Source organism: Mus caroli, chromosome 18 (genome assembly GCF_900094665.2).
Source record: "Mus caroli chromosome 18, CAROLI_EIJ_v1.1, whole genome shotgun sequence".
In the NCBI taxonomy this organism is placed as follows: domain Eukaryota; kingdom Metazoa; phylum Chordata; class Mammalia; order Rodentia; family Muridae; genus Mus; species Mus caroli.
The window spans coordinates 10,486,121-10,508,520 of record NC_034587.1 but is presented as its reverse complement, the minus strand read 5'-3'; the positions used below and the strand labels follow the sequence as shown (position 1 = coordinate 10,508,520).

The following is a 22,400-nucleotide window of genomic DNA, read 5'->3' as shown; positions in this document are numbered from 1 at the left end:
GGGAGAGAGAGAGAGAGAGAGAGAGAGAGAGAGAGAGAGAGAGAGAGACTCTATGAAGATATGTTTATTATTTCAAGACCCACTACCATCTCAATAGTTAGCTAAGTCAGGTTGCAATGAGATGTATAGCTTCCATGGACAGGCTAACCAGGCTAATAACATAATACTCCTTCCAACTGCTCTTAAAATATATGTTTCACAGGGATCTAGAGAAGACAAAGCACTTAGGCAGCTACCTGGACCCCCCCCCCCCGCCTTTCCTCTGTGAGTGAGTGTGTGTGCTTTAAGTATATGCGTGGGTTCACTTAGTGCTGCTGTAACATAAGACCCAATGCTGGGTAGCTCATAGAGCACTGAGGCTTATTCAGCTCAGGTAGAGCCCAGCATAGTAATGGATGGTACCCTGTCTTTTGCTGTGCTATGGCATGGTGGTGGAGAAACAGAAAAATAACTGGCTATAGGTGAAGGCGAGGATCACTTTATGACAGGTTACTCTTGTGAATAATAATCTGCTCTAGGAGACTAACATCACTCCCTTTCCATAATGGTCTGCAGCTGCTTACAGGTCACATGATCTCATGTTCAAGTGTCTAGCTCACGAGACTGTGGGGACAAACTGTGTCTAAACCCTAGCATCTCACTCCTAACCCTAGCATCTCACTCCTAACCCTAGCAGCTCTCTCTAACCCTAGCAGCTCACTCCTAACCCTAGCAGCTCACTCCTAACCCTAGCATCTCACTCCTAACCCTAGCATCTCACTCTAACCCTAGCATCTCACTCCTAACCCTAGCTGCTCCCTCTAACCCTAGCATCTCACTCCTAACCCTAGCATCTCACTCCTAACCCTAGCATCTCACTCCTAACCCTAGCTGCTCCCTCTAACCCTAGCAGCTCCCTCTAACCCTAGCAGCTCACTCTAACCCTAGCAGCTCACTCTAACCCTAGCAGCTCACTCTAACCCTAGCATCTCACTCCTAACCCTAGCAGCTCACTCTAACACTAGCATCTCACTCCTAACCCTAGCAGCTCCCTCTAACCCTAGCAGCTCACTCTAACCCTAGCAGCTCACTCTAACCCTAGCAGCTCACTCTAACCCTAGCAGCTCACTCTAACCCTAGCAGCTCACTCTAACCCTAGCTGCTCCCTCTAACCCTAGCAGCTCCCTCTAACCCTAGGAGCTCGCTCCTGACCATAGCTGCCACCCTGCTTATCACCCCCTTGGTCTGCTCCTCTTTATTCTTTAACACCCCTGCTGTATGACAGATTGCTGACCAGTAGCTCCTCCTACATCCCTGACCATCAGTATGTTTCTACTCAGTTATTTGTTGGTTTAGTTTATCACATACAGGTGAGGCCTCATTGAATGCCATGTTTTCTTGCAGACCCACATGATTAAAAACACACAGTATGTTCTTGAAAACTGAAGTGCTAGTTACAGAGAATGAATATATTTAAATCTTTTTCAGGGATAATAGCAGTGGTGTTATTAGCCCTACGGCTGGAGAGTGGCTGTGATTCTGTCCTTTGGTTTTACTGACAGGACTTGTGGACAAACTGTTGCTCAGGACACTTTGATTAAAGGTGCTGTATCGAGGAGGTGGCTTGGCCATCTTCTGTATTTATTTTTCTGACAGTTGTCCTTTTATTTCCTGGCTTCTCTCATCTTCCCATTTGAAAAGGCCTTTCTTATCACTAAGATGATTTGTCCTGAGACTGTTACAAATATTCCTCCTCCTTTGTCTTCTGACTTGGTGCTTAGTGGTTTGTGTTTTGCCCTGTAGCAGGGAGAATGCTTTTGTTCTTGTTGTGATTACCTATTAGGTTTGTTTATTTTTGTTTTGCATTATATTTATGCTATTGCATGTTACTACTGTCCCTTTCCCCCTCATTAATTAATTTATGTATTCACATCACAACCTGGTCACAGCCCCTCCCTCCTCTCCTCACAGTCCCACCCTCACACCCCTCCCCCACTTCCCCATCCCATTTACCTCAGAGAAGGGGAGGCTCCCACAAGGACCGACCCACCTGGTACATCAAGTCCTATCAGGGCTGAGCTCATCGCCTACTGAGGCCAGACAAGGCAGGCAACAGAGTCAGGACACCTCACCCTACTCTAATCGTTACGGGACCCACTTGAAGACCAAGCTGCACATCTGCTACATATGTGTGGGGCTTAGGTCCAGACCAGGCATGCTCTTTGGTTGGTGCTTCAGTCTCTGTGGGACCCCATGGGCCCAGGTTAGTTTACTCTGTAGGTCTTTCTGTAGTGTTCTTGATCTCTATGCGTCCCCCAATTGTCTCCCTCACCTGCCTCTTCTACAAGACTCCCTAAGCTCCACCTATTGTTTGGTTATGGGTGTCTGGATCTATTTCCATCAGCTGCTGGATGAAGCCTCTCAGAAGACAGTCATGCTATGCTCCTGTCTGCAAGCATAGCAGAGTATCATTAACAGTGTCAGGGGTTGGTTCTCTCCTATGAGGTGGGTCTCAGGTTGGGCCAGTCATTGGTTGGTGGTGCTAGAACTTTTACACTGTTTCAATGGTACTTTTCCTGTCTAAGATGGATAGTGTTTGTGTTGTTTCCCCCTAATCCATTCAAGGTTTGGTCAAAGATTGGCCACTACTCTTTAAATAGAAAGATCAGCCTGGACATAGCCTCAGAAAGGAGTTAGCTGAATGTAGGGATGGCTTCATCCATCACTTCTGTCATCGATGAGTTCATTCTTAGGCATTTTCTTAGACCCAGAGTGGCTTCCGTGGCTTCCAGATGCAGCCCTGTGTAGAGTGAAGGTTGCAGAGAGCTCAGGACTGCTTGCCATGCGATCTGGCTGGCTAGGCTCAGACTCAACCGTGAGGTCTGGCTGGCTAGGCTCAGCCTCAGCTTCTTGTTTATTTTCAATCTTCTTTTTGTGGCAGGCTTTATGAACGTTTCTCTCTCCTGAGCCATTTTCCTGCTTCAGTACACTGCCCTTAGTTCCCACGTTTGTTCAGTGACCAGCCTTCCTGTCTCCTTTAATTCCTGAAAGTCACTGCCAGCCAGATACATCCTCATGCAGAGTAGTGACTTGCTCGCCTCTCTGGCTGTCCCTTTGGTCCTCAGAGACCCTGCCTGTTGGTGGCCACTGGCTGACCTTGGCATTCATTTGTCTAGGAATACGCTTTGGTGCACACTGTCTTCCCTTTCTCTTTGTATTAAAAAAACTGCCCTAAAGTTGACTTTCCCTACAAACTCTAACACTTTAATGTTTCCAATCAGACGACTTTCAAGTATCCATTTATCTTTCTTTTGTCAATTGTAATGCTAAATGTAGGAAGGGAAGGAGAACTAGAGATCAGAGAGGGTGATTCCCTCAGGATTAGGAGAGACCACTTTGACAGTGATGAGTGGAATACCCTCCAGTGACAGTGAGTGACAGAGGACATCCCATGGTGGAATCACTTTACATTTTTGAAAATACTTTATAAAGAGTGTAGTTATGTTTTTTTAAAGGTCAGCTAGGAGGGGGCTGTCTTCTTAGGAACGAGACCTGTAACACTGTGCAAGGGTGAGAGAGAGGATGCTGATGGTAAGACTTTGGGATAGGGGCAGGATGCTCTGGGACCCATCAGAATTGAAATATCATCTTCTCAGTAAAACCATGAGTCTGTGACAGGTCAGGCAGGGACAACTTTAGTTTGATTTTCATTGTAGAAATTTCCTTCCAGGATCCTACACATTCTGGGGAAGGAACTATGACGTTCCACAGCTCTAGATCCTCCCTTCCTCCCTCTTCCTTTTCTCCACCTCCTTCTTCTCCCACTCCTCCTCTTCTGAACCCCTCTCTCTATGTTAGAGTATCTCATTAGACCAGGTTGGTTAGCCTCAGTCAGTAAGTGACGAAGGGTTAACTAGAACTCCTGCTTCTTGCCTCTACCTCCCAAGTGCTGTCCTTACAGGTGTGTGCACCACTCCCTGCTCCTCTATCATCCTCATCTTCTCCTCCTCTTCCTCTTCTTCCATTTATGTATGGAGACTACTTGTGTTCCTAGTGTAGTTGGAGGTATAGGATGCTCTAGACCTAGAGTTAAGGATGGTTGTGAACTACCATGCAAGAAAGGTACTCGGGTTCTTTTGCAAGAGCAACAAGCACTCTGAAGTGCTGAGTCATCTCTCTGAGTTCTATTTCTATTCTTACAAGCCACAGCCATGAGTATCATCTCTTTCGTATGTTTTAGCTTCTCAATGCCTTAGCTTCTATCCATCAACATGTCACAGTGAAGAGATATAAAGGACTGTACACTTGGAACCCAAGATTGAATCCCACTCACAGAAGTTTGGGAAGCCTCAGTTTTCCTGTCAGTAAAAATGGTAGGCAGGAGCCTAGACTAGATGCATCAGTAAACCAACATGAGCTGTTTAAGAGGTGCCTGGGCTGTCAACAATCGGCTGGCTCTCGTGGTGTTTTCTAGCTGATGCTCACTGAAGGAGTGTCCTCTGATGCTTTGGGTTGGTTTTGTTTGTTTGTTTTGTTTTCTTTTATGTTTCTACTGTACAATCTTTTGGGGATGAGGTGACACACTTTTATGGCTGCTGGCTGTAAAAGGAAATATTTCCCCTTCTGGAGAAATATGAGAGACTGAACATTTGCATTATCCACAGTAGGAGGTGACCACAGAGCTGGAAGAGCCCATGCTCATTACAAATTTCCTAATGCCTTGGGCACTAGGCACCTGTTTGTTTGTAGAGTGTTACCCTTAAGTGAATCCTCAGTTGGATGTCATTGTGGCCTTGTCATAGGTGAGGAAAAGGAGACTCGTTCCTGGCATATTCATTCATCAGGCCTGAAGCTGCAAAAGGTAGTCTTCCTCATTAGAGATGCAGTACCATTCAGAGGCTTGGGGGGTATGTTCCAGATCACCCCTGTGGTGAGGCCTCTGGAGACTTGGTGCCTGCCAGAGGCCAAGAAGCCTTAGAGGGGCGGTGGGGTGGGGGGCAGGAGGGGAGGCTATGAGGGGTGTGTGTGTGTGTGTGTGTGTGTGTGTGTGAGTGAGTTCAGGGGCCAGCTGAGGTCAGCAAAGGGCATCAGACCCTCTGGAGCAGAGTTACTCATAGTTGTGAGCTGCTCTACATGGGTGCTAGGAACTGAACTTGGGTCTTCTGTAGGAATGGCAGATGCTCTTAACCACGAAGGCACTTCTCTAGCTCCTCAGAGGCACACTGCTGATGGTTTCCCATGACGACCAGCCAGCTTGCTAGGGTGGAGATTCAGCTTGATTTGCAGGAACAAATGACAGTGGCTGGGCCACAGCCTTATTTCTCTTCTAAGACAAAAAAGGAGACAATGGCAGACGGCAGCTCAGTGACAAGAAGAGACCCCAGGCTCGATTTCCTGCTATCACAAAGAAACAGGCAGACAGCAACCATGACACCGCACCTCAAAAACCCCAGAAAAGAAGATGTGAAAGTCATGATATATGTGTATAAAATGTTATCATGAAATCCATCATTTTACATACTAACAAAATGAAGAAGGCACAGAAATACAGAACACCCGTACTCTCTTGCTCTCTTGCCTTTTGCTCCCCTGCGCCCCCTCTCTCCCCATTCCTTTCCGCCTTCTCTCCACGTGGTCATGGTTGGTTTTTGCTTCTCTACTCTCTTCTTCTCTCTGCCTTTCTCTGCCTCTACTACTCTCTTAACTCCCCTACCAATGCCCTAAGTAAATTCTCGTCTATAATTTTAAAAAAAATGGAAGGAGTGAAGGAGAGAAGGAAAAGCAATGCTGGGCCTTCTGGTTACCCTTTGAGGAACTTCTATATGTAAACACATACACACATATTCTAACTAAAGTAGATGTCGGAAAATCAATAGATTAAAAACATGTCAGCATTTACCAACAACTTTTACCCCCATGTGATCAACTTACTTGCTTTTACTTTGTTCATATTTAGAAATTATCTGACTAGAAATTATTTTGTCTAATTTACTTATATAAAAATATTTTATTTTTAGGTGTGTGTGTGTGTGTGTGTGTGTGTGTGTGTGTGTGTGAATGCATGCAGGTACCAGAGGTCACCCTCTTCAGATCCCCAGAGCTGCCATTTGAGGTGGTTGTGAGCTACCCATCAGGGTGCTGGGAACCAAATTTGAGACTTAAGAGCAGTGCATGTCCTTACATGCTAAGCCACATGCTCATTGTTTTGAAATGGAGTCTCATGTCTCTGGAGGCTGGGTTCAAATACACTGTGTAGCCCAGGTTAGCCTAGAACTTCGGATCCCCTTGCCTCCACCATCCAAGTGCTACATTATCAAACCCTGCTGCAAAATGCATTTATGTCTCATGCATACTGTAAAAACATTTCATGTATGGTCACAGTCTCCTGATAAGTCCAGATTGAGACAGCATAAATGGGATCATGTTTCCACAAACAACTATTAATTTATAGTAGCTAAGATAATGGCGCCCATATTCTCCTTGATTCTGTCTGGGCAGCTCTGTAAATTGTGTATTGATTATGCAAATGGACCTAGTGTCTTTATTACTGCTCTGCAGATATGTGTGCAGATGGAATGAACATTTGGTAAGATTGTCAATTTTATAGGAAAAACTGCATTTTACAGGTCTTTTTTTTTTGCGGGGGGAGAAATTACATTAAAACTAACCTACAATTTATTAGTAAATTCAAGAAATTATTTGTGTTCTAGGAAATCAAAAGTAGAGTTAAAAAGTTTAAAGGGTGCTGTTTAATTTCCTTTGTTTCCAGCTCCTCAAGGAAGGTGCCGCAGAAATGATACCAGATCAATAATAATCTATTTTTGTAGTTTATTTTTGGTCCTGTGGCTTTTCTTGTTTTGCATCAGGCTAAAGGAACCTTAGACATTGTGGATTGGTTCCATTTTTACGTTCATTAGTCCAACTAGACGAAGACAAAATGGCCTAATTTTTTTATCCGATGAAACATCAGTTTTCTTATCAGTGACATTGGTTTGTAAGTCATAAACCACAACCCCGGGTTTTATTCCCATCCTTTTTTGCATACACATATACCTTACTTTATAGTTTTTTTTCCCTTTTCTTCTTTTGTTGAGTCATTGTCTCACCAAAACATTTGTTCAGATTCCTCTTATTTTTCTAAACAGATCACTTACAAATGAGGAGTTGCTACTTGGGTGTTAGGTTGGAAAGAAAAAAAATAGCTGTTTTCTATTTGCCTAAGAATAACTTTCCACACTATTAATTAATTAATTAATTAATTTAGTCAGTGTATGTGTGCACACACATGTGTGTGTATGTGTGCGCGTGTGCACACGCATGCAAATGTGTGTGGGCCAGCCATCCTCAGTGCTGGGATTACAGATGTGTGACACCATTCCTGGATGGTTCTGGGGACCAAACTCAGGTCTTATGCTGCTTGCAAGACAGGCACCTGACCAACTAAGCCACCTGCCCATCCCTACTGCTTCGCTTCCCACTGTGGACCCAGCTTAACCTAATACTGAAGGTCAGAATGCTACATTGACACTCTCTACACAAATTCATTTGTCCTTGCCTTTTAGGAGTAGCACTGCATTTTAGAGGAGGAACATCCAATGTTCTAAAACAAAACAAAGAAATAAGAAAAGGTTAGGAGTAAAGAGAACTGGGTGATAACGCTGGGTTGGTTTTTGTGAATGGATTTGGAGCTCAGCTTTTTCTCAGCTGGCAAAGGAAAGGACTGCCCTGATCTACTGTGCCGTTATGTTGCAGAGGCCAGTGTTGCTTGTTTAAAGCACTCCTTTCCTAAGCTGGTGGTGCAGTAATCCTTGAGATAGTGTAAATATCGTGCTCTGAAAGATGGACATTTCACTGACAGTGTCTACAGTGGGCAAGATATCGGAACCATTGGTAGAAAGTACCATATGTTCACTGGGAACGTTCTGTCCTGGATTCTCATTGGATGGATGTGACACTGTCCTGTAGGTGAGACTCTGTGATAAAATGGATACCGTGAAGCTCTTCCTCCAGATCCTAAACAGACTCCATTCACGAATGTGGCTGTTTTAAGACACATCATTTAGTCCACATACTCAAGGATCACACACACATACTTTCCAACTACTTATTTCCCTCCACACTGAATTTTCAGACTTTTAAAACTATTTTGCTGTAGAGAAGTTTGTACTATGATACCTGGCTGTTGAAAATATCTCCTTGTAATATTTTTCTTCTGTAAAGTGGAAGAGTCTTGCTTTAAGATGGGAATGTTGTCTGGTCTCTGTTTTGGTTTGATTTGTGTCTAATGTGTCCGGGCCGAGTGAAAGATACTAGATGGTAGGAGTGGAGTGGAGTCTGGTGAGAAGGAGTGTTCAAACAAAGGCAAAAGCAAAGTGTCTTAAAAAGAAACCAAATATAAAAATACCCAAACCAACAGGCTAAAGCAACCCAGTGCTAACCACTAAAGGAAGCAGGAAAAGTACCCTAAGGCAGAGTCACTTCAGATCGAGAGAATGTAAAACACTCTCGTTAAGCAAACAGCCAAGCTTTTCCTTGTGAGGCCTCACAGATCTGAGCTTTTTCTACCACCATTGCCTGTCGTCTGGCTTGCCTGTCGTCTGGCTCGCGTCTATGCTTGTGATGACTCTTGGTCACGTCTTGTGTGTTCTTCTGCAGGTTCTAGGCATGCTTGTGAGGAACATTTCACATGGTCCTTCACCATTTTCTCTTTTCAGGGAATGTGAGTTTGGATCATTTATGGAGGTTTTTTTGAAAGTTCAAATATGGTAGCCCTGTTCACCACCCTAGGGAAAGGGGTGTATATCACATTATTTTGGTTTGTTTATATGTCTTTTGTATAGAGGTTTATTTTATTGTATTGTCTTTTATTTCATTTTTCTTCAGACAGGGTCTTCTTCTCTATCAACGGCTAGCTTCTAACTCCCCAGGTAGGAAAGGATGACCTTTAGTTCCTGAACCTCGCCTTGGCGCTCTTGGTGTTGGATGCCACCAGCCAGGTTTATGGGGTGCTACAGCCTGGACCAGGGTTTCCTACATGGTAGAGAAAAACTACCAACTGAGCCCCATGCCCTGCTCGTGTGCATGGTTTTATTTTATCGGGAAGGATCATGAACCGAGTACAGGATCATCTATTTAAATGAACCTCTAATGATATTTTAAAAGAAAAGAGAATAAGGGAGATCCAATACCTATATTTGTTTTCAGTTAAACTTTATATTTCCTCTATTGGCCCTTATATATGTTTGAAATAAAATGAAAAAGTAAAAATCTGTCTCACCAAAGACTTCTGAGGTCCTGAAATATTTTGTCCCTGGTTAAGAAGTTGTCTGGTGTGCCCCCCCCCCCCCCCCGCTAGCTTTCTGTCTGGCTCTGGTGTTTCTTTTCGAGCATTTAGATATATAGGACGATGATCTCAAGATAAATAGCTGGGTGAGTGAGACCCCTTTAGGAGGACGAGCATAGGACGATGATCTCAAGATAAATAGCTGGGTGAGTGAGACCCCTTTAGGAGGACGCGCCCCTAGCCTGACTCTGCCTGCTCTCTTGGCTCTTGGCTCTCCAGGCAGGCCAGGACTTCAAGCGCTTGCCTTGCCTCTCACTGACCACTGTCCTCTCCCACCAACCATCTAGTGCCCGTTTCCTTTCTGCTCCAGACTTGGGACTTGGTTTGGGCTCTCCCTCTTCCCTTGTTTATGTTGTAACAGTCACAGCGGTTCCCTGCTTCCTGACATGCTCTTTGCCAGCACATCCTCTCTGTGACCAGTGCAGCGTCTGAACTGGCCCCATCTCACCTGCAGCTTAGAAACCCCGCCCTCACTTCTGGCACCAAGGTTAGCATGCAAACCTCATGATGTCTGTAGTCCTGTCCCCAGCTACCCTCCAGCTTGCTGGGCTCCACCACTGCCCTGGTTTGCCTGGTGGAGAAGCACTTGGGTTTTCTTGAAGGCAGCATGTTGCTTTTGGCATCTGTGACCTTGGTTTGGGAACTGGAGTTCTACTTGTATTCCTTGTTTTTTTTGTTTTTTTTTTTCTTCTCCCTAACAAGCTGCTCTGTCCCTACTTAGCCGCATCTTGACCTCCTTCTGACCTCACTGAGCTTTTGGTTTTTCTCTCTACCTCTGTGAGTTTGCTATGTTCACCATGCCATGACATGGGAAAATGTTTTGAATGCCAGACTTGGGTAAATGGACCAAGGGGTCCAAGGCCCTAGGAAACATTTGTAGCTTCTAGCCACCTCAGCCTGTTCCTGTCCATTCTAGATGCTAAAAGAGAGGCACTACCAAACCTTTGAAACTGCTCCTGACCTCCCACTTTGGAAATGAGGGTAGATGACAAGCTCTGTCGAGGGTAGGTGACAAGCTCTGTCGAGTTGCTCAGGAAATATTTGCTTGCTGAAGTTGTGACAAGGCAGGCGTAGTGACTCATCCTGAAATAGTTGAGCTTGAAGTAGGGCGGTGCTTGTAACTTCTCTTATTTAAATGCTGGACCCTTGATATTGCTTACCTCTGTTAAGTCTTTTGACTAAATAAAAGACAACAGAATGGAGCCAGGGAATTTGGATAGGGCTTCTGATTGGGATCGGAGCTTCCCAGTTGTTACAAGCTTTGCATGCATGTATGCTTTTAAAACTTCTTCCAAGGCTTACCCCACCCTGCAACTTAGCATCCTGAACAAAGATCGTCACATGTACTGGATAGAATGAGGAGATAAACTCACGTTTGACCAGTTTGTCTTGATAGGGATGCTTCTGTGATGCTCCTCTTTGGTTTTCTGGGAGCCTGACAGACTTGAGAGGAGTCAATTAAAATCACAGAAATTCCAAATATCCAAGCGATTTGTTGTAATGCAGAGGGAATTCTTTCTATCTGGAGGGATTTGTAGACAAAAGGGAATAAGCAGATGAAAGTGGTTCCCCCTTTCTTCTAGAAAGCAGTTTCATGACTAAAAACGTAGTTCAGAGAATAGAGCAGGTAGAAAGTAAACATGGAAAAGAGAGTCATCCATTTTGGGTCAGGGGACAAGGTCTTGCTATATGTATCTCAGGCTGATTGCCAACTTGTGACCCTCCTGCCTTTGCCCATCTAGTACTGAGGTTATGTTTCTGCATCATATCACCAGGCTGAAGAAATTCTATGTTTTTAAAGATTTATTTTATTTTGAATAATGTGTACGTGTGAGTCTGTGTGTGTGTGTGCGCGCCTGCGTGTGTGCGCGTGTGTGAATGTAGGAGCCTGCAGTCTGTGTGTGTGCGCGCGCGTGTGAATGTAGGAGCCTGCAGAGGTCAGAAGAGTATCTCAGCTCCCTTAGGGCTGGAATCACGAGCACTTAGCTGCTCGTTGTGTGTGCTGGTAACTGAGCTCTGGTCCCCTGTGAGAGCAGTCCATGCTCTTTACCAGTGCTCTATCTCCAGCCCCAAGAGCGCAGTCCCAACCTTGACCATTTGAGGCTAGCATGCGCTACATGGGATCTCTGTCTCTTGTCTCTGCAATAGTGGAGGCAGGGTAGAGGCCACAGCTTCAGAATACTTGAGATTAGATCTCCCACCCCATCCTTCCATCCCCCCTCCCCATTACTTCTATTTTGTTTACCTTGACTTGACAGACTAGAAGTGAGACAGCTGCCAGCAGGCGAGTGTGTGACTGACGCCTGGCTGCCCAGTCTGGCTTGCTGCATGCCTTCATTAAGGCTTCCTAGCCACTGTGTTAACAGTGTACAAGTTATTTTCCCCAAATCTGTTTTCATCTTAGGGGATTTCAAGTTAAAATGGGTATCTAGAGTTCAGAAATCACAAAATAATGATCCCGCCTTTAAGTTTTTGACCACCAAGAAGGTTTTTTGCTTCTTGTTAAGGAACACTTACTTAGTGAGCATGGTTTGAAAGACAACTTTTTGATATAGTTTGTTTTAAACAGGTGCTCTCCGATTTTCTCCTCAGACGTTTAAATATGTCAACAAACATAGATGACTAGTTGTTGTGCACTTCATTTCATTTATGTATTAATTTATGTATATTTGTTTTTTTTTCAATTTTTATTAGATATTTTCTTCATTTACATTTCAAATGCTATCCCGAAAGTCCCCTATACCCTCCCCCTGCCCTGCTCCCCTACCCACCCACTCCACTTCTTGGCCCTGGCGTCCCCTGTACTGAGGCATATAAAGTTTGCAAGGCCAAGGGGCTTCTCTTCCCAATGATGGCTGACTAGGCCATCTTCTGCTCCATACTGCTTGTGGACGTTGTACATCGTGGTGCGCACTAGGCTCCGCACCACGATGTACAACGTCCACAAGTTGGGTGCTTTCTCTAGCTCCTCCATTGGGGGCCCTGTGTTCCATCCAATAGATGACTGTGAGCATCNACTTCTGTATTTGCCAGGCACTGGCATAGCCTCACTAGAGACAGCTATATCAGGGTCCCTTCAGCAAAATCTTGCTGGCATATGCAATAGTGTCTGGGTTTGGTGGCTGATTATGGGATGGATCCCTGGGTGGGGTAGTCTCTGGATGATCCATCCTTTCATCTCAGCTCTAAACTTTTATGTGTATTTGTGTGTGCTTGTGTCTGTACACATCTATGATCATACATATAAACAAAGGTAGGTATGCTTGCCAAGTACAGGTATGGAGTCAGAGGACAACCTCAGGTGGCAATCCTCATCTTTAACCTTGTTAGAAACAGCATATCTTGGTTGTATTTTTATTGACACCTCCAGCTTGCTAGCCCCAAGTGCTTCTAACATCTTTCCACATCTGTCCTGACCTCTGTCTCCCCACGGGAGTGTGTTACTGTTACAGTTGTTTTCGACCAGCGACTGGCTTTTCAATGGGTTCTGGGGATTTGAACTCAGATCTTCTTGCTTTCACCACAATGCTTTTACCCACTAATCTATCTCGCCAACCCACATATAAACTTTAAATACAAGATAAGACTGTGAATTATCACTTGGCACAAGTAGTGATTTGTGGAAAATATGAGTACAAAATATGTTTATATGAATTATTAATTAAGACATGGGATTTTAATGCTGAGTCTTTGTAGAAAATATTCTTCCTTTCCTTTTTTACATTAAAAAATTACATTACATCATTTAGTGTGACGTTTTATGTGTGTGGTTGAGTGTTTTCATGCGTGTGTGTTTGTGTATGTGTGTGTGGTGTGTGTGTTTGTGTGTGTGGTGTGTGTGTTTGTGTGTGTGGTGTGTGTGTTTGTGTGTGTGGTGTGTATGTGTGTGTGAATGCATGTGCCCATGCTCATGGAATCTTTTGTGCCATAGCATATATCCATCATATTGGCCCCAGGGATCAAACTCAGGTCATCAGGTTTAGTGACAAGGGCCTTTACCTGCTGAGGCATCTCTCTGATCCCTTCTTAAATACTTTGCAATGGAGCAAACCCTTACGTCTTTACTCTCCAGCTTTACTGTAGTATTAGGAGCAACATTTTTGGGGGAAGATTTAGTTTTTATGCCTTTAACTAATTAAGTTCTCCACGGTTGTGGTCATGACAATGAAATCTATATTATCTGGAATTCATAGAGATAATCATATTTCAGATATCAAATCAACCCTGATTACCAACTTACTTAAATACTACATTCCCACAAACAAATTGAACTCATTGTGTTGGTTAAGATTGAGCAGTTCACACCATCGTTTCATTTGGTGAGGAGCTAGTCTGCGCCCCTGCACACGTGCAAGGTTTGGGCTTAATTTATGTCTCACCAGTCCTGTGGCTAAGTGGTCTTCCTGCTTTTGTATTTACGGCATCACTAGAATCTTGTGTTTTTGCCACTCTCATAAAAACCAAGTCTGTTTTTTGAGGTAGGGCTTCATGCATGGAATTAACCAGGGAAAGCCTCGTTTATATCTCTTGCAAGGAGGACCGGGGCCTGCACTCTCTCTCCCTGCCAGAAGTTTTTATAGTAATACTTTGTATCTCGGCTCTGGCTCTTACCATTAAATGTTCTTTTTATAGAGTAGCAAGTTATAAATGTAGTGCAGCTACGGCATATTAATCTTACTGCAGAGATTTAATGAGGCAGTTGTTTTGCGATGGACACTATTGGGAGAGGAGAGCGACAGAGTTTTACTTCATCACCGAGCTGCAGAAATATTCCTTGCCTGGTAATAATTATAACCACATGATCTCTTCATTTTTCTTTCTTTTGCTGGTGCTTTTCCATGCAAAAGTGGCTTGGAAGGAGGTCCATTTCTGGGCAGCAGAATGGCTCAGAAATTGGGCTGTTTTCTTAGTAGTTTGACATTTTAGCTTTGATCAGGCATGGAATCCTTGTTGCAAAGAGAGAAATATGTAAGATGGTGTCAAGCATTCAGATAGTCCCTGCCAGGCCACTGAGATGGCTTTTAGGTATTCATTACTTTTACTTGACTTTTATATAGGTTATAAAAAAGTAAATGTGGTGAAACCTCATTTTTACATGGACAGAATAGAATTTCTGCTGGTTGGCCTTAAGCTGATCCCGCACTTGAAATTAATTGAAGTCCATACCTTTATTGCCTCCAACACTTTTAAGCCAGGGCAATTTTTCATTTTCCCCAAAGTTGTAATTTTATTAAACCAAGTTGAAGCAATAACAGTCCTTGAGAAGAAGAGGAAGGAAAGAACTACCTGCCAGAGACCATAATGAGAGGAAAATCATGCCTCTTTCAAATCCTCATTTGTAGGTAATGTTAACAAAACTGGAAACAGAATGCCACCATTTATTGTAGTAATAACAGTTGTGCCTCTGTTCCAAAAGTGAACCTTTAGTTCAGATCAGAACACTATAAATCCAGGTCCCACAGCCCCCTTCGAAAGGATGAGCTGGAATGTTGGGCTAGCAAGTGAGATCCTTTGTGATGGAGGCCACATGTTGGGGTAGCATCATTTGGGGTAGTGGGAGAGAGAGGCGCCTGAGGTACAGTGTGCTTTGCAGTGGCCCTTTAGGGGACAGGATGGGGGCTATTTTAAAATCCTGCCCTGTGAGAGGGTTTATAGGCAACAATGTGGTTGGAAGAACAAATGTCCCTCAGGCAGCAGGGCTGGGGGCAGGGCAACACTTACAGGCATGGGTCTTGTGTTTATAACCCCTTAGGCTGAAGTCAGGGGTTTGAATGACTAGCAGAGTAATACAATTATTTTTTATGATTGGATCTCAAAGGACTTTATAAAAACTCCATCACTGAGGCCATGTGCAATTACTGAAGTGTAGCCACCTGTGGGAAAGAAAATGGTTGACAAGGCAAGCTTTCAAGATGCTTCGCACACCCACTGGCATCAGGACTAGGGACCCCTCACACAAATAAACACATCTTTTCAATGGCCAAGAAAGAATTCCTCGAGCAAGTGGAGGCTGGGGGAAAAATGTCTCATCACAAAGAAAGAGACTGAGAATCTAGTACTCCCTACACGGAGGCCTCATAGGCTATAATCGAACCCGCCTCCCAGAGGGTCCCACTTAAGTGTTGACCTAAAAACAAATCCGCCAGTTGGCTGGAGCATGCATCCTAAAGTTGCAGCACAAGTGAATAAGCTTGACTGACTTCAGTCCCCAAAGGGTTTTATCTGTAAACCCAGAAGTGCAGGCAAAACATTTTTATTAGTCTTAAAATGACCCTCACTCTAATGACCAGCCACAGCGATGGAAGCAGAGGCCGGAGCTCCTCCTCAGCTCTGAAGAGCAGAAACTCTGTGCATTCATATTTGGTTAGTATCTTTGATATCAGATTTTTGTAGAATACTCACAATACTGAATAATAAGGAAAGAGACATATCCTTTCTCTCTGCATATTACTTAAAGTATTCAGTCTCTTTACTTAAAAACAAACAGGCCTGTGAGTCTGCTGCCTAGCATCTAAATAACCACATTAAAATTCAGACCCTAACACCCACATTTCCCTGAATGCTGTCAGTTTTTTTCAGAGACTGAAACTCAGGCTAAACAAGGACGAATATTCAGCATGTGCATCCTGCCCCCAGCAAGCATTTACTGGCGTGGGGTCACTTTTTCGAAGTGGGACAGTTATTTCCTTTTCTGAATTGCCCTCTGGGTTGGCAGCCTTTTCCTTCTTGGCTTTGGTCTGTGAGAGCTCTCTGGACCATTACCAACGTGTTGAGTCTGTAACTCCAGATGGAACATTTGAAGGCAGGAAACGCCAGTGAGGTGGGTCATAACGTGTCAGTCTTAGAGAATGTAGGCATGTGGACACTTTTTAGATTTGGAGGCAACTGGTCCCTGTCCATTTACAAAATACCAAGAAGGGGCCCTTTCCCTCCTTCTTTAAGGCATTCTCTGCCCCCTCTTCCCATTATTAAATAATATGAGGCACTCACCTGGAGATGGTGCTGGTCTGCACAGAGAGTGAGGTCCTGTTATATTTTTCCCCAGAGAGGATCCGTGGAAACCTCAGTCAGTATATTGAGATGGGCAGTGTGGTAGATGTTGACATAACTATATTTCAGATATCAAATCAACCCTGATTACCAACTGACTTAAATACGACATTCCCCAAAACAAACAAACAAACAAACAAATGAACGAGCCACCACTAAATGGCCTACTGCTTGAGATGGGGCACCTGCCTCTTTCATGACCCATTGAGATTACCTATACATTGAAATTAAAGTCGACTCTGGTTTTTCCAAATCATGTGAAGGATAGTGATGGTGTTACATTAATTTCCCATTCAGAGGAAGGCCTTGAACAGCGGCCAGACAGAAAGGGCCATGCAGTGGGCTTCCTCGGAGAGTGTGACCTGCAAGTTAGCAGGCAGCCCACAGCAGCGGCATCTGTGAACTTTCCAAGAAAGATTTGGCAAATGCTGACCTTGTAGACTCTTGCCTGTAGAATTTCAACTATTCGGTGAAATATCACATATCATGTATTTAAGTAATCCGGTATAGTACAGTCATTAAAAGTAACAGAGTCATATAGAAAATATGACTTTAGGTAATACATTTGTTTGGTACCTTGATACAACCCATTTGTAACTGACATGGATTAGACAAGATCTTAAGATAGGAACTCTGACCTGGGGCTTTGGCCCAGTGGGTAGGCTGCTGGCCTAGCATGTATGAAGCCGTGGATTCTATCCCACACCACACAAAACAGGCCGAGGGGTTCCTGCCTCTTAGCCTAGCACTGTGGCTATCAAGGTAGAGAGAACAGAAGTTCCAGGTTATCCTAAGCTACATTGTGAATTTAAGGATAGCCTTGGCTACATAACACTTTATCTAAAGACAAAACATTGAAAGTATGGTGTATATCTGATTGTGGAGGACTTTTCTACAGTTAGAAGTTAATATCCCCCAAATTAAGCTTTGATGATTCTGATTTCTTCTAATGTAGTTTCTGTTCCTCTTCCCCTTCCTCCATGCCTGACATCCATTTCCTTCTCTTATTCCTCTCCCCTTTGTCATTTCTACAGAGAACAAAGGCATTAGTGTATGAGGGAGGTCCTTCTCTTCTTTGCCGTCCATCCATCCATCCATCCATCCATCCATCCATCCATCCATCCTTCCATCCTTCCGTCCGTCCATCCACCCAAACCCACCTCTCTTTCTCTCTCTCTCTCTCTCTGTGTGTGTATGTCTCTGTCTCTCTTTGTGTATGTGTGTATGTGTGTGTATGCGTGTGTGTGTATGTGTGTGTATGCGTGTGTGTGTATGCATGCATGTGTGTATGTGTGTGTATGCATGTGTATGTGTGTGTATGCGTGTGTGTGTGTATGCATGTGTGTGTGTGTTTCTAGTTCTGGTGATGGTTGGTTTCTCTATAGTGAACCAAAGTGACAGTATATAAGCATATATAATCTATATATGGAAGTTTTCAGTACATACAATATCTGTGCCTTGCTCCTTATCTGTCCTGCCATTTGGTGATCATTCTTAGGATACAGATAGGACTATTTATGGTTTGCACAATGTGCAGCTTTGCCATCCTGATAATGTCGCTTTAGATTGTTGACTCAATTGTAATTATAATTTTTGTTCGTATCTATGGGTTTTTTTTTCTGTATAATTTGGAAATCCAAAAAACAGAACAACTTGTTTTTGCTGGCCTTTGTGCTTGGAAGGGCGCTTGACTGGGTGGCAGAGCTCTCTTTGCTCTCACTACATCACAGATAATAGAGTAACTGTGCACTCTGACCAGTTTATAAGCAGAGGTCAATTTCTTGCCTATGGTAATTAGCTTGGCTGACTCTGGGCTTTTGTATGGTCTGGTAATTTCCCATGAAAGATTATATTTAGCAGAAAGAGGTCCATTCTTAGGAGTACTTTCTTTTTCCTTTGCGTTGAAGACTGTTTATTTTTAAAGTGATTTATCTTTCTCTTTTAATGAAAAACTTCCAAAAGGCAGTTTAAAAACACAAAGTGAAGTTTAAGCATGGTTTGTTGGAAGGGGGCAGTGTGTGACAAGGCCTATACAGTTGGGAGAAAGCCTCTGCTAATAATACCAATGGACGCTTCGGATCCTGTGTCTTACATTCGGAGACCGAGCCCTCTGTTGCAGCTTCCAGGGAACTACCGCTTCTGGTTTTGGTAGCAAGAAGATGAAAGGCAACTTTAAGAGAACCCATTTTTAAAGCTCATACTTACAGTCTCAATTTTCTTTCAGACCCCAACTGTAAACTTGAAGACAAGATTGAAGATGGGGAGGCAGTAGACTGCAAGAAGAGGCCAGAAGACGGGGAGGAGTTGGAGGAGGACGCTGTGCATAGCTGTGACAGCTGCCTCCAGGTGTTTGAGTCACTGAGCGACATCACAGAGCACAAGATCCATCAGTGCCAGCTGACAGGTAAACAGTGCCAATGCTGTCCCCACTCCCCACGCTGTTCTACTGATGATTCTTTCTTTCAGTTTGTCCTTTTGTGTGGTTTCTGCCTCTAATTATTTTTCTCTGTGCAGTTAAGACCCTAGGAAAGCCGAACAGGGATGTGGAGACATAGTGAGGCCATCTATGAATATGTTGGGCTGGGTTCTTAGCCAGCTGGAGATGCAGACTGTTTTCCGGGTAGTTGGCTGGACAATCCTGACTAGATGTATTTTTCTAAAAATTCCTAAATGGTTGTCTGGGGCAGCCTCAGTTTTGAAGTTCTTTAGAGTATGTATTAGGTATGTGTGTGTATATATGAATGCATATACATCCATATATACACTTATTTATATATACACATATTTATATATAAATACATGCATATAATTTTGCTTACTTTTTTTCTGAAATGTTGGGAATACAATGGGATATTAGATGACTAAAATAAAACAAGAACTCTTTTAAATAGTTTTCTAAGTTTGCTCACATCTATTAACTTATTTTAGTTTAAATAATATCTCTTCAGACAAACCTTCTCTGATCCTGCTCTAAGTCAGGTGCCCTTTCATATTCTTTTGAATGACCACACTTTAGGCTCCAGCATTTTTTTTGTTGTTACTCTTCTGGGCTATTGTTTCATTGTTGCTATAATAAAACACTGTGACCAAAGGCAGCTCAGGGAGGAAAGAGTTCATTCCACTGCACAGCTTATAGTCTATCAAGCAGGGAAGTTGGAGCAGGAAATCAAGGCAGGAACCTGGAGGCAGGAACTGATGGAGACGTCATCAAAGAGTAGAGTGCCGCTTACCACCTTGTTCTCTGTGGCTTGCACAGTCTTTATTCCTATTACATCCGGACTACCTGCTCAGGAGCAGTGCCATCCGCAGTGAGCTCAGGAGCAGTGCCATCCGCAGTGAGCTCAGGAGCAGTGCCATCCGCAGTGAGCTCAGGAGCAGTGNATCCGCAGTGAGCTCAGGAGCAGTGCCATCCGCAGTGAGCTCAGGAGCAGTGCCATCCGCAGTGAGCTCAGGAGCAGTGCCATCCGCAGTGAGCTGGGCCATCTCATCAATCATGAAGCAAGGAAATGCCTAACACAGTAGCTTACTGGCCAATTCCTACAGAGACATTTTCTCAGTGAACACTCCCCTGTTTCCAGATGTTGCTACTTTGTGTCAAACTGCCATAAAAACTAGTCAGGACAAGTAGCAAGTGGAGGACTTCATGTAGATGCTGCTACTGAGCTATTTACCTAACCCTTCCTACTTAATATCTGAACACTGCAGTTCTCACCAAAGGGCTTCATTTCTTGCCTCCATCATTAGACTTTGGGCTTATGAAGGGTTAGAGCTTTGCCTCCACCCTTGCATTGGCTGAGCCCAGCACAGTGTTGGGATATTGCTTAGCTACTCACTAAGGCTGCCATGATACTTTGCTATGCTATTCCCTAGAAGAGGAAAATGTAACACTCCACCGAAACACAGCATGTTCAGTGTAATAACTGAATAAAACTGGAACTTGTAGAATATAGTCCTCCTCAGAATATAGTTATCTTTGATATCCATGGATTTGGTGTCTCTCAATTCTACCACCTGTTCATCAAAAGTATTTGAAAAACGTTTGTTCACAGGTAGACTCTATTCTTTCTGTTTCTTGTCCTTGTTCCCTATATGATAAGAACAACGGCTTACCTAGCACTTATATTATAAAGCTAGTAATAGAGACAACTTAGAGTATACAGGATGGCGTGTGGGGGTGCGACTGTTCTATGCCATCCGCAAGGGTCACCTGTGAATTGTGGTATCCTCTAGGGAACTATGGTTGATCCCTCTTGGTCACGGAGGGTGAGCAGATACCAGGCAGCGATGTGTGTTGGTTGGCTTGGCTACACGGCCATGGGCCACAGAATGTCTTGCTCACTGTTGTCTACATGTCATCTTTCACTCACTGAAACCGCCACAGCCTCTGTACTGTGTGGGCAGACATTTCCTTCTCTGTCTCTCTCTCTCTCTTCCCAGCACAGTCTTTCTTTAACCAAGGATAGGCAGAGAATGTATTTGGTAGACAAGTTGCTCTCCAACTGTTTTCCTAGAATATTTGTATTTGTGTAAGGTTTTAATGGGTGTTTCATTTTAACAAGGTTTCCTGAGCAGATTATCGTGGCAGAGTTGGGTGGAATCCAGGAAAACAGAATTCATTATTAAAGTGCACTGTGGCTGGTCTCTTCAAGTGGGAAGAACTGTGAGCAACTTTATTAAGCTGTGTGGTCTCTCTTGTAGGAAAGGCCCCCCCTTTTAGAATCATTTGTCCCCTACTCTCTTCTTTGACATGGTCTAACCCTGTATCCTCAACTGGCCTGAACCTCACAGAGATCTCCCTGCCTCTACCTCCCAGATGCTGGGATTAGAGGCATGTGGTTAGAATGACTTGTACTGACCGTTTTCCTATTTTCATAACTTTGTAAGATTTTAGAGTAACTTTTATTGTAGTATTATTTCGAATGTATAGAAAGCTTACAAGGAATTTGTAGACCTCAGTATTAGTTAATTGGCTATGAGGCGCCTATATTCTATATTATTTGTCTTCTCATTTCTTCTCTTGTTTGTCTTGCATTGCTTACCATGATTTTCTTACTATTTGGGTAGTCTCAAATTATTGCACCCCTAGAATGCAGCTTCTGTATTTCCTGGGGACCAATACACTTTTCTGACCAATGTGTAGTTACCAGATTCAAGAAAGTGAAAAATTGTTTAAAAACAAATTAATGCTCATCTTATTATCTCTGATGTCTGATCTATAATCCAAATTATTCCAATATTGTTATTTATAACTTTCTCTGTTTTGCCTAATCCTGAATACAGCTTCACGTGTAACTTGTAATTGGCAAGTCTCTTGTGCCTGCTCTAATCAGGAATTCTTTCTACACCTTCCTTTGTATTTTGGGGGAGGGCACTTTTATAGAGTACCTGACACACTTTGTAGGATATCCATCTGAGTGGGTTTGATTGCTTCCTCGTGGTCACGTCCAGGTTCTGTGCTTATGGCAATGCCACTAGTCTGATGTCACCCCTTCCTTACTATTGCACCCTGGTCATAAATAGCATTAGTGCATTCCAGTGATGGTGACGGTAACACCAAAGACTTGCTTTCCATGGTGTCTACCAATCTTGCTCGTTGTAACTTACTGTGAACTCTTTATTTACAGTGCAGGGACACGTCATGGTAAGATGCTGTCCTAGCTCTACGTCACAGAACTTCAGTCACTCTTGGTCTCCATTGATGTGCCAGAGTCCTTGTTACCTGGCTCAGTAGTATTTATTTTCTTATTAATTCATTTATTTGTATCATCATTGATTTTTAGATTACTTTACTCAGTGATTCCTTGTTCATTGTATGTATGTATGTATGTATGTAGTAACTGTCTGTCTGTATATCATCTGGCCATCTATCCATCCATCATCTACTTGCCTGTCTGCATGTCCATCCATTTATTAATCATCTGTCTGTTTGTCCGTCCATCCATCCATCTCCATCCATCCATCCTCTAACCATCTTTGCATGTTGGGAATTACAAGGCCATATGCTGGATAGGTTCTTACTACCGAGGAA

At 43.5% G+C, this 22,400-nt stretch overlaps 1 protein-coding gene across 3 annotated transcripts in view; it reads left to right on the top strand.

Moving 5' to 3' along the window:
- Znf521 (zinc finger protein 521) overlaps positions 1 to 22,400 on the top strand; it is a 284,260-nt gene that overhangs the window by 14,065 nt on the left and 247,795 nt on the right. For all 3 annotated transcript variants that reach the window (XM_029471828.1, XM_021150478.2, XM_021150480.2), the window contains one exon: positions 18,597 to 18,776. In XM_029471828.1, the coding sequence (XP_029327688.1) occupies positions 18,597 to 18,776 (180 nt within the window). The remainder of the gene's footprint in view (positions 1 to 18,596; positions 18,777 to 22,400) is intronic.